The 13,395-nt window shown below is 39.9% G+C and overlaps 1 protein-coding gene across 1 annotated transcript in view; it reads left to right on the forward strand.

The window, feature by feature from the left end:
- Lta4h (leukotriene A4 hydrolase) overlaps positions 1-13,395 on the forward strand; it is a 38,349-nt gene that overhangs the window by 24,005 nt on the left and 949 nt on the right. Inside the window, exons 12-17 of the mRNA XM_029563105.1 lie at positions 1,424-1,531; positions 1,983-2,053; positions 5,721-5,775; positions 9,309-9,404; positions 11,372-11,454; positions 12,093-12,197. Coding sequence (XP_029418965.1) covers positions 1,424-1,531; positions 1,983-2,053; positions 5,721-5,775; positions 9,309-9,404; positions 11,372-11,454; positions 12,093-12,197 — 518 coding nt within the window. The remainder of the gene's footprint in view (positions 1-1,423; positions 1,532-1,982; positions 2,054-5,720; positions 5,776-9,308; positions 9,405-11,371; positions 11,455-12,092; positions 12,198-13,395) is intronic.

Below are 13,395 nucleotides of genomic sequence, written 5' to 3' on the forward strand. Positions count from 1 at the left end.
TATTTTGTGTGTGTGTGTGTGTGTGTGTGTGTGTGTGTGTGTGTGTGTGTGTAATAGAGTACATTAAATTGGGCAGTGGCAATAAGAGGAAGTAGGGATAAGGAAAGGGATCTAAATATTATAAATTATATTGCATGAAAATAGAAAAAAATTCAATAAAAACAAACGAAAAACAAAAGAGAAAAGAAAGAAACTAAATAAAAGATGAAAGCGCATGTGGGTTCACATTTTAGACAAGTTCTAGAAGGGTTTTTTGTTTTGATTTGTTTTGTTTGTCCTTTTGAGACAGGGTCTCCCTGTAGCCCCAGCTGTCCTGGAACTCAGTGTGTAGACCAGGCTGGCCTTGAACTTACAGAGATCTGCCTGCCTCTGCCTCTCGAGTGCTGGGATTAAAAGTGTGTGCCACCACGCCCGGCAAGCATACAATTTTTTTTACCTCCCCTAGTAAGTCAAAATTGTTTACCTTGTCACTTTGTGGCTTTGCTTTGGAGCATCTAAATCTTGCGTTTTGTGGCCATTAGTTAATAAAACGAGTTTCCACAACACAAGTATTGTGATAGTACAACAGGCCATCAGAGAACCAGTGTGGCCTAGTGAGTTATTTGGAAAGAGATTCCTTGTTCACCTTACTTTGATTTCAATATAATTGTTCTGTTTTGTTATTTATTGTTGATAATCTCTTCTCATCCCAGATGTTATAAATTAAACTTTGTCAAATATCTGTACATATAAAAAAAATAGTCCAATTAGGATTTGGTACTATCTGCAGTTTTAGCCATTTACTGGGGTCTTAGAACCACTCCCTGTGGGTAAGAGAGAATGACTGTCCTCCATGTCTGTTCTGCATCTGACTTTTGAGTTTTTAAAAACTCACTTGTTTGCATCCCTTGTAGCCAGTACACGTGAATCTGTCTCTTATTTTTTTAAATATTTTATTTATTATTTTTATTTTATGTGTATGAGTATTGCCTGCATGTAAGTAAGTGTACCCGTGTTGTACTTTTTAATGCCATCATTACATTTTTTTTATGTAGATGTGCTGAGTTTATGTGACCTCTTACTGATGGCCTGAGAGGGAGTCTCCTTTGTTGATTGACTTGGAAGACCCTCCCTTCCCTTCCATTCACCTGTCTGATCTTACTTTCCTAGACATATGAGGATTATTGCTTTAGAGCTTGTGTTCTCTATCCTCATTGTGTCATCCTGACCTGCAAACCCGCTTTCTCCCTTGCATCAGTTTGTATGGATTTCAAGGCCCAGCTTGAGCCCTACCTCCTTTCTTGAATGTTCTTTCATTCTCAAAGCTCTCGTTGGTTGAGTTCTCTGTTGTCTGTGGTTACTAGAACAGTGTCAACCACAAAAACGGTCAAATAATTGTCTTTCTCTGAATTCATTTCTTTTTCTTTCTTTCTAATTTTTACTCTTAGAGGTGTTTCTAGGATTCTTAAAGGCTTATGTTGAGAAATTTTCCTACAAGAGTATAACCACTGAGGACTGGAAGAATTTCCTATATTCCCACTTTAAAGATAAGGTTGGCTTTAAATTCTTTTTACTTTTCATGCGCAATATATCATTAAAACTATTTGTTAGGCTAACTTGAATTGTTTTATAATAGTATTTGTTCAGAATTTGCTTTAAGACTCAATTAATTTTCCTATTCTATTTAACAGAACACTAGTAATGAATAGAAACTTAATTTAGAAAAGACTCAGATGAGATGCTGTATGTTAACTAGCTAGATTTAATCATTCCACATTGTTTGTATATGTCAAATGTCACATTGTATTCCACGAATGTGCATTATAATGATCTGTCAATTTGTAATACTTATTTTAAAAAGTAATGAGACATAGAAATTATGTTGACATGGCAGAGTAGATTAGATTATAGTTTGATCACTTACAGGTTTGTTTTAGGTTGTTTGTTTCTGACCTACAGAAAAAGTTTTTCTGTCACAAACTGGATGTTCTTTCTGTTCCCAGGTTGATGTTCTCAATCAAGTTGATTGGAATGCCTGGCTCTATTCTCCCGGCTTGCCTCCTGTCAAGCCTAAGTAAGTGCTTGCCTGCTAATGTGTTTCCTCTTGTCTCTTAATTCAGGGGTGTACAATACTGCAATATTGGATGTTGCAGTATGACATTGTCATCTACAAATGTGTTAGGATACACGTATTATACTGGGATACATGTGGACCAAGTGCTGTAGGTTGGACATCCCTAAACCTAATGTTAGCCTTCTCAGAGTATCAGGAAGGATCATGTACCTCCCTTAAGTTGTTACCAGTCCACAAAGAGAGCAGAGGGCTTGGGCAGTTAGACCTTATTTCTGAAAGTAAAATCCATTTCCATAGTTTTTAAACATGTCTGTTCAGTTGACTGCAAGTAATACTGGGTTCCAGGTTTCTACACAAAGATGGTGAGGGACTTAGAGAGGAGTAAGCTATTTTCCCTTTCTTAAAGCTTTTGTGGAGGCCAGGTGTGATGGCACATGCCTCTAATCCCAGCACTTGGGAGGAGGAGGCAGGAGGATCTTGAGTTTGGAGCCAGTTTGGGCTCAAAAAGGCAGAAAAAAAAAAAGAGAAAGAAACCCATGTCTTTTTTCAGTAAGAAAAACATGTGTTTTATAAGCATAATAATGTTGCAAGTTGTTATCTCTGTTTCCAGAAGAGGCAATAAGGGTTAGCTGGCCAGTGTCTTGGTGAAGCTGCATGGCTTGTAATTAGTAAACATTGAGGAAACAAGCCCCAGAAGTCTTACTGTATCCAGTCTTTTAAACTAAATACCCTCCTGGAGTCAGGGAAGGCCAAACCCTGGTCTTCATGAGTTGTGAGGATGTGGACTACTGCACACTCCAGTTTTGTTTCCATTTCCTTTGGATCAACAAAGCTGGAGTGTGGAGTATGATTCCTTTGGATCATAGAAATTGCTTACCAGCTACTCTTGTACCAGATGGCCCAGTTTAGTTGAGGTACAGAGGAGCATCAGAGGTTGGAGTAGGGAAAAGAAGTCATGATCATATTTGTAAAGCCTCTTGTGTGGCCAGGCTGAGGAGGGTTTGGTTAAGAGGATATTGGGAATGTGGCAAGAAGAGAGGTGCTGACTGCCACATCCTGATTTTCATAGTGCTCTCATCATCTGTGTGTCTGAATGTGTCTCAGTCCCATCCATTTCTCTCCATTTCTACCACCACTATTAATGTTCAGTGTCACACCAGCTTCTCCTGGAAGACTGCTCTGGCCTCCCAGTTGTGCACTTAGATCTCTCTAGCCCTGCTCTATACCAGTTTATACACAGAGCTTGAGAAAACCTTTAAAAGCACAGCTATGCCTTGCCATCTTGACCATCTTCCTTGGCATTCCACTGCTCTTAGACTGAGGCCAGATCCTTTCATATGAACTTGGAGCACCTAACACTTCCTTTACATCAGTCAGACTGGCAGGCTGGGGCGGGGTGTCCCTCAAACTACACACACACACACACACACACACACACACACACACACACACAGACAAAGCATGCATCTCCTTCTTGGATAATTTTGACCTCAGTTTAACCATCATTGCCTCATGATAGTATCTATTGACATCTCTGTACAGATCAGCCCTCCCATTTGAGAGTTTCTTGACCACATTTATAGCTTTATGTTTATTTGTGTGACTGAAATTTTTTTTTTAATGTGTATGCTGTGCCTGTGTGTATGTAAGTGCACCCATGTTGTGCAGTGCCCACTGAGGACAGAGGAGGGCATCAAATCCCCTGGAACTGGAGTTACAGATGGTTGTTAGCTGCCATGTGGGTGCTGGGATTCGAACCTGGGTCTTCTCCAAGAACAGCCAGTGTTCTTAACCACTGAGCCATCTCTCCAGCCCTGTGAGTGAAAGTTTTTTTCTTTTATTCCACTGTACACACCGTAAAAGCAAGGCTGAAATCTGGTTTGCCCATTACCTTTTTAGAACTTTGTTGTAAGTAGAGATTACTTCCCTTCCCTGAGGTAATCCTTAACTTAGTTTTTTTTAAACAATACTGAGAGAAAAGTTTTTGAACATGAAGAAAGACAGCAGCCATACATTTTTGCTGTCCTGTTGCTAAGAAGTAGGTGATTTATAGCCTGAGCAGTGAAGGACGTCTGATCCAACTTGTTGTCAAAGGCAAACACAGTGGCTGCCTCAGTCCATAGAGTGACCATCTGATGAAGATAGGCTGACTGTTGCATCTCAGAAGGGAGCTGCTTGGTCCTGGCGTTAGTCAACCTACTTGGAGAGTGGAGAGAGGGAGCGGAAGAGTGGGGCGGGGGGGGGATAATATCCCTATCCAGTTACTTCTCAGTAGCACCACCAGCTGAAGACTAAACTTTCAGGCCTTCAGTATATGAGATGAGCTTTGGGAGGGATATCTCAGATTCAAACTATAAAACACTATGTACTTACTGCTTAGGGCCTAGTGCCCAAGTGCAGTACATTGTGTGATTATTAGTAGCTACTGAACCTTCCTTAAAGAGAGGTGTGACTAGGTTCCCTGTTCATTCCATAGGAGAGACTAAAATAATAAAAGTAGAGTAAGAGAAAAATGGAAAAGCAGTAGCTGCCTCTCTGGTCACTGATAAACATTTTATAGTGGTTAAACTTGATTTCAGACAAAGGGATATTTTGTAAGAATTTCATGTACAAGACACATTCAAGTTGGGAATGCACATGTGGCAGCATAGCTTAATGATCACAGTGGGTTAATTCCACCTCTGTAAAGAAAGGAATGAAGTCCTCACACAGTGACGTTGGGCTCCCTAAAGTCTAGCCTCTAGAACAGTGCCTGTTTCCTTACACCTGCTGATAGATTTGCTAGGACCTGAGAAAGTCAGAACAACCAGAAGCAAACTCCACAGAGAAAGGACCTCATGGTGTCTTGAGTCTTGCTGTCCTGAGTATGTGGAGCTGTTCCTGCCAGGCAGTGGGCACTCAGTGTGCTTGCTCTGTGGTTCTGACTACCTCTCTGTGCCCTCCCTGGCTATGTGACAGTTTTGCTGAGATGCTTTGGCATTGCCTGTGAAGGATGGCCAGGAGCTTCATTCACATGGTACCCAGTGTGGCACCCATTTAGATTGGGGAGTTCTTAGATGAGGCAGTAACATCTGAGTCAGGTAAAAATTCCTGCTTCTAGCATTTGAGAGCTCTTTATCTTTAATTTTTTTTAATTTAATTTTATGTGTATGAGTATATAGCCTGTTGCAGGTAGGTACCTGCAGAGGTCAGAAGAGGGCATCAAATCCTCAGGAACTGGAGTTATGGACAGTTGTTAGCTGCCATGAGGGTGCTGGGAATCAAACCTGGGTCCTCTGTGAGAGTGGTCAGTGCTCTTAACTGTTGAATCATCTCTCCATCCTGTTCTTTAAATATATTTTTAATATTTTATTAATTATGTTTGTTTTATATGTATAGTGTATGCCTACATGTATGTGCACTCATGTCGTGCAATGCCCACAGAGGTCAGAAGAGGGCATCAGATCCCCTAGAACTGGAGTTACAGAAGGTTATTATCTGCCGTACAGGTACTGGAAACAGAACCTGGGTCCTCTGTAAGAGCAGCCAGTGCTCTTAATCACTGAGCCATCTGTCCAGCCCTAAAGAAAATTTAAATCTTAACTGTGTTCTATAGCTTTAAAGCAACATTTATATAAAGTATGTACATTTATAAAATTTAATCTTTAATATGTCTTCATCTTTGCAGTTATGATATGACTCTGACAAATGCTTGTATTGCCTTAAGTCAGAGATGGATTACTGTAAGTACTAATTTTTGGTTCTTTTTTAAATTGCACAAATATGTCTATGTTCTTGGACAAATAGTTTAAATGGTAAAGAGTTGTGTTTGGAAGGCTGTCTGAAAGTTAGGTTTCTCTATGGTGATACTATTTTCAACCCTCGATGTATCAAATTAGGTTTCTTAGGGAAAAAAACAAGTGTTCATGGCATTTAGTTTTGGTTTTTCTTGCTGTCTTTTCAATTCTTAAAAAGTATGCAAAAGTATTTCATTTTGTTTTGCTTCTCTTTTTAAATCAATCATGATATTCTTCCAATATAGCAATTACCTATAGGTAAATCTAAGTGATTGAGTGTTGGTATCAACCGTGGGATGGGAGGAACTCAGGGACTTTGTTGGTTGCTAGCTTTGTTCACTTCTACCGAGCTTCCTACAGGAGTGTCTTTGTGTCTGTATTAAAGCATAACGCCTAGAGAAACCACACTGAAGATATATCGCCCAGGTGATTGTTTAATGATAAATGAGAGAAAATCTAGCAATCATTTTGTCCTGATGATTGCAACTGATTTTGATGTTGCTTGGTGAAATTCATCTTAAAAGTTTACTTGGCCAGCATTTCTTGACAGTCTTCAGCATTCAGAATACTGAGCTGTATATCATGGAATGAGCAGAGATGGTCTTGCCTATTGGTGTCTATAGTTTAATGAAAGAAATTAGATTTATATACAAATTACTGCTATGCTGAGCAGTACACTGTGAACAGCTGGGAAGGAGATAGACTGAGTCACACCCATCAGAAAGAACCCAACCCAAACCACCAGATATAAACTCCTCAAGAACAGGAATTGTTTTTATTCCTCTGTATCCCCAGGACGGTCCTCCTCTATTTACTGGTTGGATAAATATATGAGTTGATAGAGGGAAGACAAGATTGGGAAGATAAATAAGCTTGTCAGGCTAAGGAATGTAAAATGTAAACTGTAGGCAGCAATGGAGTGTTTAAAGACTTCGAATTGTGTGGGGCATGGTGGCGCATGCCTTTAGTCCCAGCATTCACACTCACTCACTGGGGAAGGAGAGCCAGGTGGATCTCTGAGAGTTCAAAGCCAGCCTGGTCTACTTAGTGAGTTCCAGGCCAGCTGGGGCTACCAGGAGACCCTGTAGCAAAAAGACAACCAACAAAAAAATAATAAAAGATTTTGAATTATAAATGAAGTGACCAGAGTCTTGTGTTGAGACCAATCTGGCAGTGAGGTCAGACCAAATCAGTTAAGATGGAAAAATTAGCTTTAGTAAAAGGCCAGCCAAGTGGACATCAGAGGTACTTCATGTAAGAACATTTGAAGGGATTGAATTTAGAACAGTGCAGGGGGAAGTACTAATAGATTTGAAGGACACCTTGAGGTTTAATTTTGTAGTTAAGAACTCAGTGGGCTGGAAATGTAGTTCAGTGATAGAGCACGTGCTTAGCATGCATGAGCCCTGGGTTCAATCCCAAGTACCCCCCCAACAAAATAACTTGAAACAGACTGGCTACCGAATGTGAGAAAAGTGAGTAGAGTGTTTTAGGTCTGGGAAGAAAACAGCTACAAGAAGAAGGAAGAAACAGATGAAGAGCAAGGCAAGTCAGCACAATGCAGGCAGAAACCAAGAGAAAAGAGTCTCTAATTTAGCACAGCGTGGTGATACACCTGAATCCTGAATCCTAGCATGTAGGAGGCAGAGGCAGGAGGATTGTGAGAAGGGAGGGAGGGAGAGAAGGAGGGAGGGAGGGAGAGAGAGAGAGGAGAAAAGAAGGAAAGAATGAGTTCTAGTTTAAAATACTGTAAAACGTAAGCTTCTTTTTTGGAAATTCAAATCATAAAATAGATAAAGAATTACAGTTTGATCCAGCATCATACTCGTCTGTTTTGGTCTGTGTGGGCCTTTCTGGTTGCTGTTTATGGAAGGAGGAAAGAGGACTAAGGTCTTCTCAATAGAACCTCAGAACGGGCTGGTTGTATGTACCTTGACTATGGGTGTTTTGCCTGGAGTGGTGTTGAATTCCGATTGGAAAAAGGTTTAATTGTGAGTTTCTCTAAATATTTTAAAAGCCTTAGTTATTTGTATCCAGGGAGAGAAATCTAGTTCCACATTTTGCTAGCCTTACTCTTTTACCTTCGTCCTTTGTAGCTCGTAAATATGCCTGGAACTTTCTGTGGGAAAGGTTTCTTAACAACATGAGTCTGCTAAAACTCATTTAAACTCAAAAAAGATCTCTTCCAGCTTGCCTGATGCTACATATAACTGCTACTGATTTCTGGTCTGGTATTCCTTTGGGCACCACAGCAAAAGTGGGTGATTATAAATAGTTCACTGTCAGAGGGAGCAGACAGCGTTGGGAATAGTGAGGATGGTGATCATGAGTGCGCTCTTACATGCTTCTGGATGGTTTTTCTCAAATATTAAATAAATGCAAAAGGATCTATACATAGAGGGGCTGGGGAGATGACTCAGTGGATAAAACGTTTGCAGGCCTAGCATGAGGACTGGAATGTGGCTGCCCCACTGCACATTAATAGCCAAGCAGGCATGGTGGCCTGCTTCTGTCATGCCAGTGCTGGGGAGGCAGAAACAGGGATCCCCAGGATAGGACTGCTGAATCAGCATGCTACAGGCTCAGAGAGAGAACATGCCTCAGTAAATAAAGTGAGTGCAATTAAGGAGGACACTGTTAATCTCTGGCCTTCACATGCATGCACACATATATACACATTCACCCATACATATATGAACACATGATACACATGCCAAAAAGTAAAAAATATATACAATGGAAAAATATATATATACAATGGAAAACGTTGATAAATCATAAGAACCGATTACGGAACAGCGCCTGTGTTCCTACCACGAGCATAGGGAGTAAAGCCTTCCCAGGGTCTTTGCAGCACCGTTCCCATCTCATTTGGCCTAAAAAATCTGGTCTCCTCCTTTTTGAATTGGTTAAAAATTAATTGACATGCTTTTTATAATGTTTCTTTGCTTTGGAAATATCTATAATGGTACAAATGATGTTGAAAAAGAAGAGGGGAGGGGAGGGGGAGGGAGGGAGGAAAGGAAGGAAGGAAGGAAGGAAGGAAGGAAGGAAGGGATTCTTAAGTAACAAATTTAGGAATTAGCCTTTTGGGGTACAGTAATAATGTCACAGTTACATAACCTTAGATGTAGATTTATTTTATGATATTTGTCCATGTAGTTCTGTCTTTTTGTTTTGTGTGTATGAGTGTTTTGTTTGCATGTATATAAATGCACCTGGGTCATGCAATGCTCGAAAAGGCCAGAAGAGGGCGTTGGATCTTCTGGAACTGGAGTTAAAGATGGTTGTTAGCCACTATGTGGGTTCTGGGAACCAAACCCAGGTCCTCTGCAAGAGCAGCCAGTGCTCTTTACTGCTGAGCCATCTCTCCCGCCCCTCTGTCTTTTTCTCAATCTTTACTTTTATGTCAGATAAACTAACAATATTATTAAGAATACATGAACAGAAATAACTTGGCCTCGTAACATTTATTTCAGGCCAAAGAAGAGGATTTAAGTTCCTTTAGCATCACAGACCTGAAAGATCTCTCTTCCCATCAGTTGAATGAATTTTTAGCACAGATGCTCCAAAAAGTAAGTACTGGCTCCCCATACTGGAGATTAAAGTGGACACAAAGGCAGAGCATGTGTGTTGTACCCAACATGAAAAAAAAATAGTAATGTGGAAACTCATAGAAAAAGAAATTATATAGTTCACTATTTCGAAAAAGTATTTATTGAGTCTTAATATAATTACTATTGTGCTAAATATAAAAATATGTAAAAAAAGAATAATCCTTGTTCTAGAAAGCTTATAATTACTAGGAAGGGGAACATGTGTGAAATTTAGCAATAATAGTACATGTATTTTAGATATCATTTGGAAACAGTTAGTGAAGGACTCCCACCTGGATTTAACATCAAGGCAGGGCCTTTGGTGGGATGAGACCTGATACAGTGTTAGCAAAACCATAGAAGTTCAAGTTGGAGGGATCATCAACCAGTGGAGCATGCCCTGTATAGAATGAGCCCTAGGGCTGGGTGAGGAAGTTAACAAAGGCTGATGGCTATACTGTTCCGGTCAGTCAGAAAGGCTCTAAAATTTTTAGCAGGAGTCACTTTAATTAGATTGTGGGTTATGAAAACTGACCTACTCGAGATGAGAAGGCTTCGGCGGGGGTGAGGTTAGTTGAGAGATGTGAGAGAACAAACTACTGAGAAAGGAGAAACCAAGCCAGATGAGAGGCTGCACGGGATCAAGATGCAGGGTTTGTTAGTTGGATTTGGAGATTAACGGGAAAGACTAAGCAGATTTTAAGCACAAACCCAAATAAAAGAATACACGAAACTGAAAGGAGATGTTTAAAGGGAGTAACGACTGGCTCTACAAGTACCACAATGAAAAGGAGCTCTTCTGTATAAGAACCTCAAGGGGTGAAATTTTGGACCAGAATTTCCTTTGAGATTGATGCAAAAACTAAGGAGAAGATTTTGAGGCCACAGGGGCCCTGGCACAATACAAGAGCCAGTTTAGGGCACAGTCATCAGTTTCATAATTTTCTGTGGTGCTGCTGGTATGACCTAGGATTGAGAAGAGAAAAGCCTACAGGATGCTATGAGGACTGTGGCAAAACTTGGGGAAAGTCAGGGAGTCTGGGATCTGACCATCAATGGTTGACCTAGCAGGGTGGAATTGGACATCTGGACATCACTGTGTCCATTTGGAAGCTAATATACTGACCTGGGATAGGCCTAGCATTAGTGAGAATGGAGGTGGCTGGTGCACATGGAGTGAGAGTCCCTTCAGGTAAGGAGGCCACAGCCAGAGAGACAGTCAGCATCTCCATAGGCACCTTGGCCTGTCCTGTGGGCATCTCAAACTCTTGTCTGTCTGAACTGAACTCATCTCTTTCCTTCCTTCCTTCCTTCCTTCATTCAAACTTGTTTCCACTTTTAGTGTAGGTTGACATGAGTACGAGAGGAGCAGGAACACCCTGAAATTGCACCTATATATTTATATGCATATGGTACATGTGACCTCCCCCGTGCTCCCAAGGGACAGGGCCCATATTATTCATCTCAAAGGGGTCTATGATATGAAAGTTTAAGAGCTGTCATTTTATAAGGATATAGATAATCTAAATGTGGTTTCAGAGGAAATATACAAAGATAAAGCCAATCAGTAGAAGCAAGCAGTGATGAAAATTTAAGGAACTGCTATTTAATATGAAGAATGGGATAAATGTAAGCTATATAAGATGTAGAGAAGAAAGAACTTAAGAGACTGGAAAGGATCTGGAAGGTCATGTTAATACTAGAAAGTCTAAGGAGTACCCTGTAGAGTAGCTCATCCCCATGATCCTTGTAGGACATCCATGTCCAAAATTCGTTTGCTAGAAGTTCACTTTAGTGTGCATATGTTTCTTTTATCCTTTATTCAACGTATTTCTATATTATAAGATACATAGGATTTTAATCTGGCTAAGAATTTCTCTCCAGCTCCTTTCTTCCAAGGAATCCTGTTGAAATGATTCGTTTATACTTCTTTATTTTGCTCTTAGGCACCTCTTCCATTGGGGCACATAAAGCGAATGCAAGAGGTGTACAACTTCAATGCCATTAACAATTCTGAAATACGATTCAGGTACATCATTTTAACTTGTCTCTATGGAAGAAAGCAGAACGTAGTTTAAATGGTGGAGAAAGGGAACACAGAGTATAAGACCTCCAGGTCTTGAAAAGTCCTTGTCAAGTTGATCCACACAGATATCACAGTGGTGTTAAAGGAATACTGCAGTGTCTGTAACACAATGACTGTAATCTTTTTGCTAGACTTTGTTCTTAGCTTCCCTCGCCTTAAACAAAATCTAGAATGAAGGATAAAGTGGTAAATAGGTTATCTTTCCCAAATCAACTCTGAAATGGGCATGGTTAGAAACCTTTAATTCTATGATATGCCAAACTTTCTTAATTCAAATTTGCAGTGTGAGGTTTCAGTCAAATTTTACTTACTTCAGAAATTGACTTTATAGGACAACATGAGCACTTCCATAATCCAAACCTGAAACTTAGGCTCTTTTCCAAGAACCAGCTCCTCTTCCTTCTCTTCTCTGGTTATTAAAGTGTGTGTATACAGACGTGAAATTCTCAGAGAAGACAGAAAGGGTACAGCATGCGTATAATGGGATTGCTCATCTCTATGGCAGACATGCTGGGGTTTACCTGTCATTTCCTGGTCCCTCCTCATTTTCTCTCCCACACCCCTTCAAAATCCTTTTTCAGATGGTTACGGCTCTGCATTCAATCCAAGTGGGAGGAAGCGATTCCTTTGGCTCTAAAAATGGCAACTGAACAAGGAAGGATGAAATTTACACGACCCTTATTCAAGTAAGGCCAAAACCATGCTTCCCACTCACACAAGGACCAGGAAGGAAAGTCGCACAACTTTTATCCTTAAAAATACTTATTAAAGGTCTGGTGCTGTATAGCTCAGTGGCAGAAGGCTTGCCTAGCATGCCTGAGGCCCTGGGTTCAATCCCCAGTACTGCCAGGTAGGGAAAACACTTTGTAGAATGCTGTCTGTAGTATAATTTTGTGTATTCAAGATTATCTTAGATATGATTTCAAATAGGAATTCATACTTGGGACCATTTCAATTTTAAAATAACTTCATTAGCTCTTTTAGAATCATAATATATGGATTAGCCACTACAGGCCAGACAGAGCTAGACATGTGAAAAGTAAACAAGTTGGAGACTCTTAGGTACACTGAAGGATTTTTGAAAGTGGAAGACATTGGTAAGTATTCAGGGAAAAAGAGTCTAAAGCTGAATACAAGGAGAAATAACAAAATCTTTAATCCAAAGGTTTTTGACACATGATGAAGGAGTGCTTGCTAATGGGGCAAAGTTGTGTTTTGGAAACAAGGTATAATCAAAGAATATCTCTGAACTTCTTCTATCAGGTATTTTGCTCCATATTCTGAAAAAAGTATAATCACGACATAAATATCCATGATTAATCTGGTAGCTTTGCATTTTCTTCACAAGTTACTAAAATTTGGCAACAAAACACATTGTCCAGTTTTTTAAATGTGGTCACAAAATTAATTTTTAAGATATTTTGAAATATACTTCATATGTGTTCCGTAATTAAAAACCCATCTAGCTTTGAATTGGGCAAAGTCTACTTTAAATGAGAATATGCCTTTTTAGGTCAGTGGGATGGCCCAGCAGACACAGCACCTATTGCCAAGCTTAGTTCGATCTCTGGGACCCATGTAGTAGAAGGGGAGAATGACTCCTGCAGGTTGTCCTCTGACCGCCATTCCCAGGCTGTGGCAGGCATGCCCATTCACATGGGAGCACACACAGTAAATCAATCAGCCAATCAATTAATCAATCATTCAATAAATAGATGTTTTAAGAACATACCTTTTGTAGGAAAAAATGAATGTTCTGTCCTATACAATACTGATTAAACTTGAAAAAACATTTTTTTTTTGAGATATAGAAACAATTTTATTTTCCACTGCTTTATCAAGGGCACCCAAAGTTAAAGCAGCTTTAAAAAAAAAAAAAAAAAT

The sequence above is a fragment of the Nannospalax galili genome, unplaced genomic scaffold (assembly GCF_000622305.1).
Source record: "Nannospalax galili isolate Female #2095 unplaced genomic scaffold, S.galili_v1.0 scaffold734, whole genome shotgun sequence".
Classification (NCBI taxonomy): Eukaryota; Metazoa; Chordata; class Mammalia; order Rodentia; family Spalacidae; genus Nannospalax; species Nannospalax galili.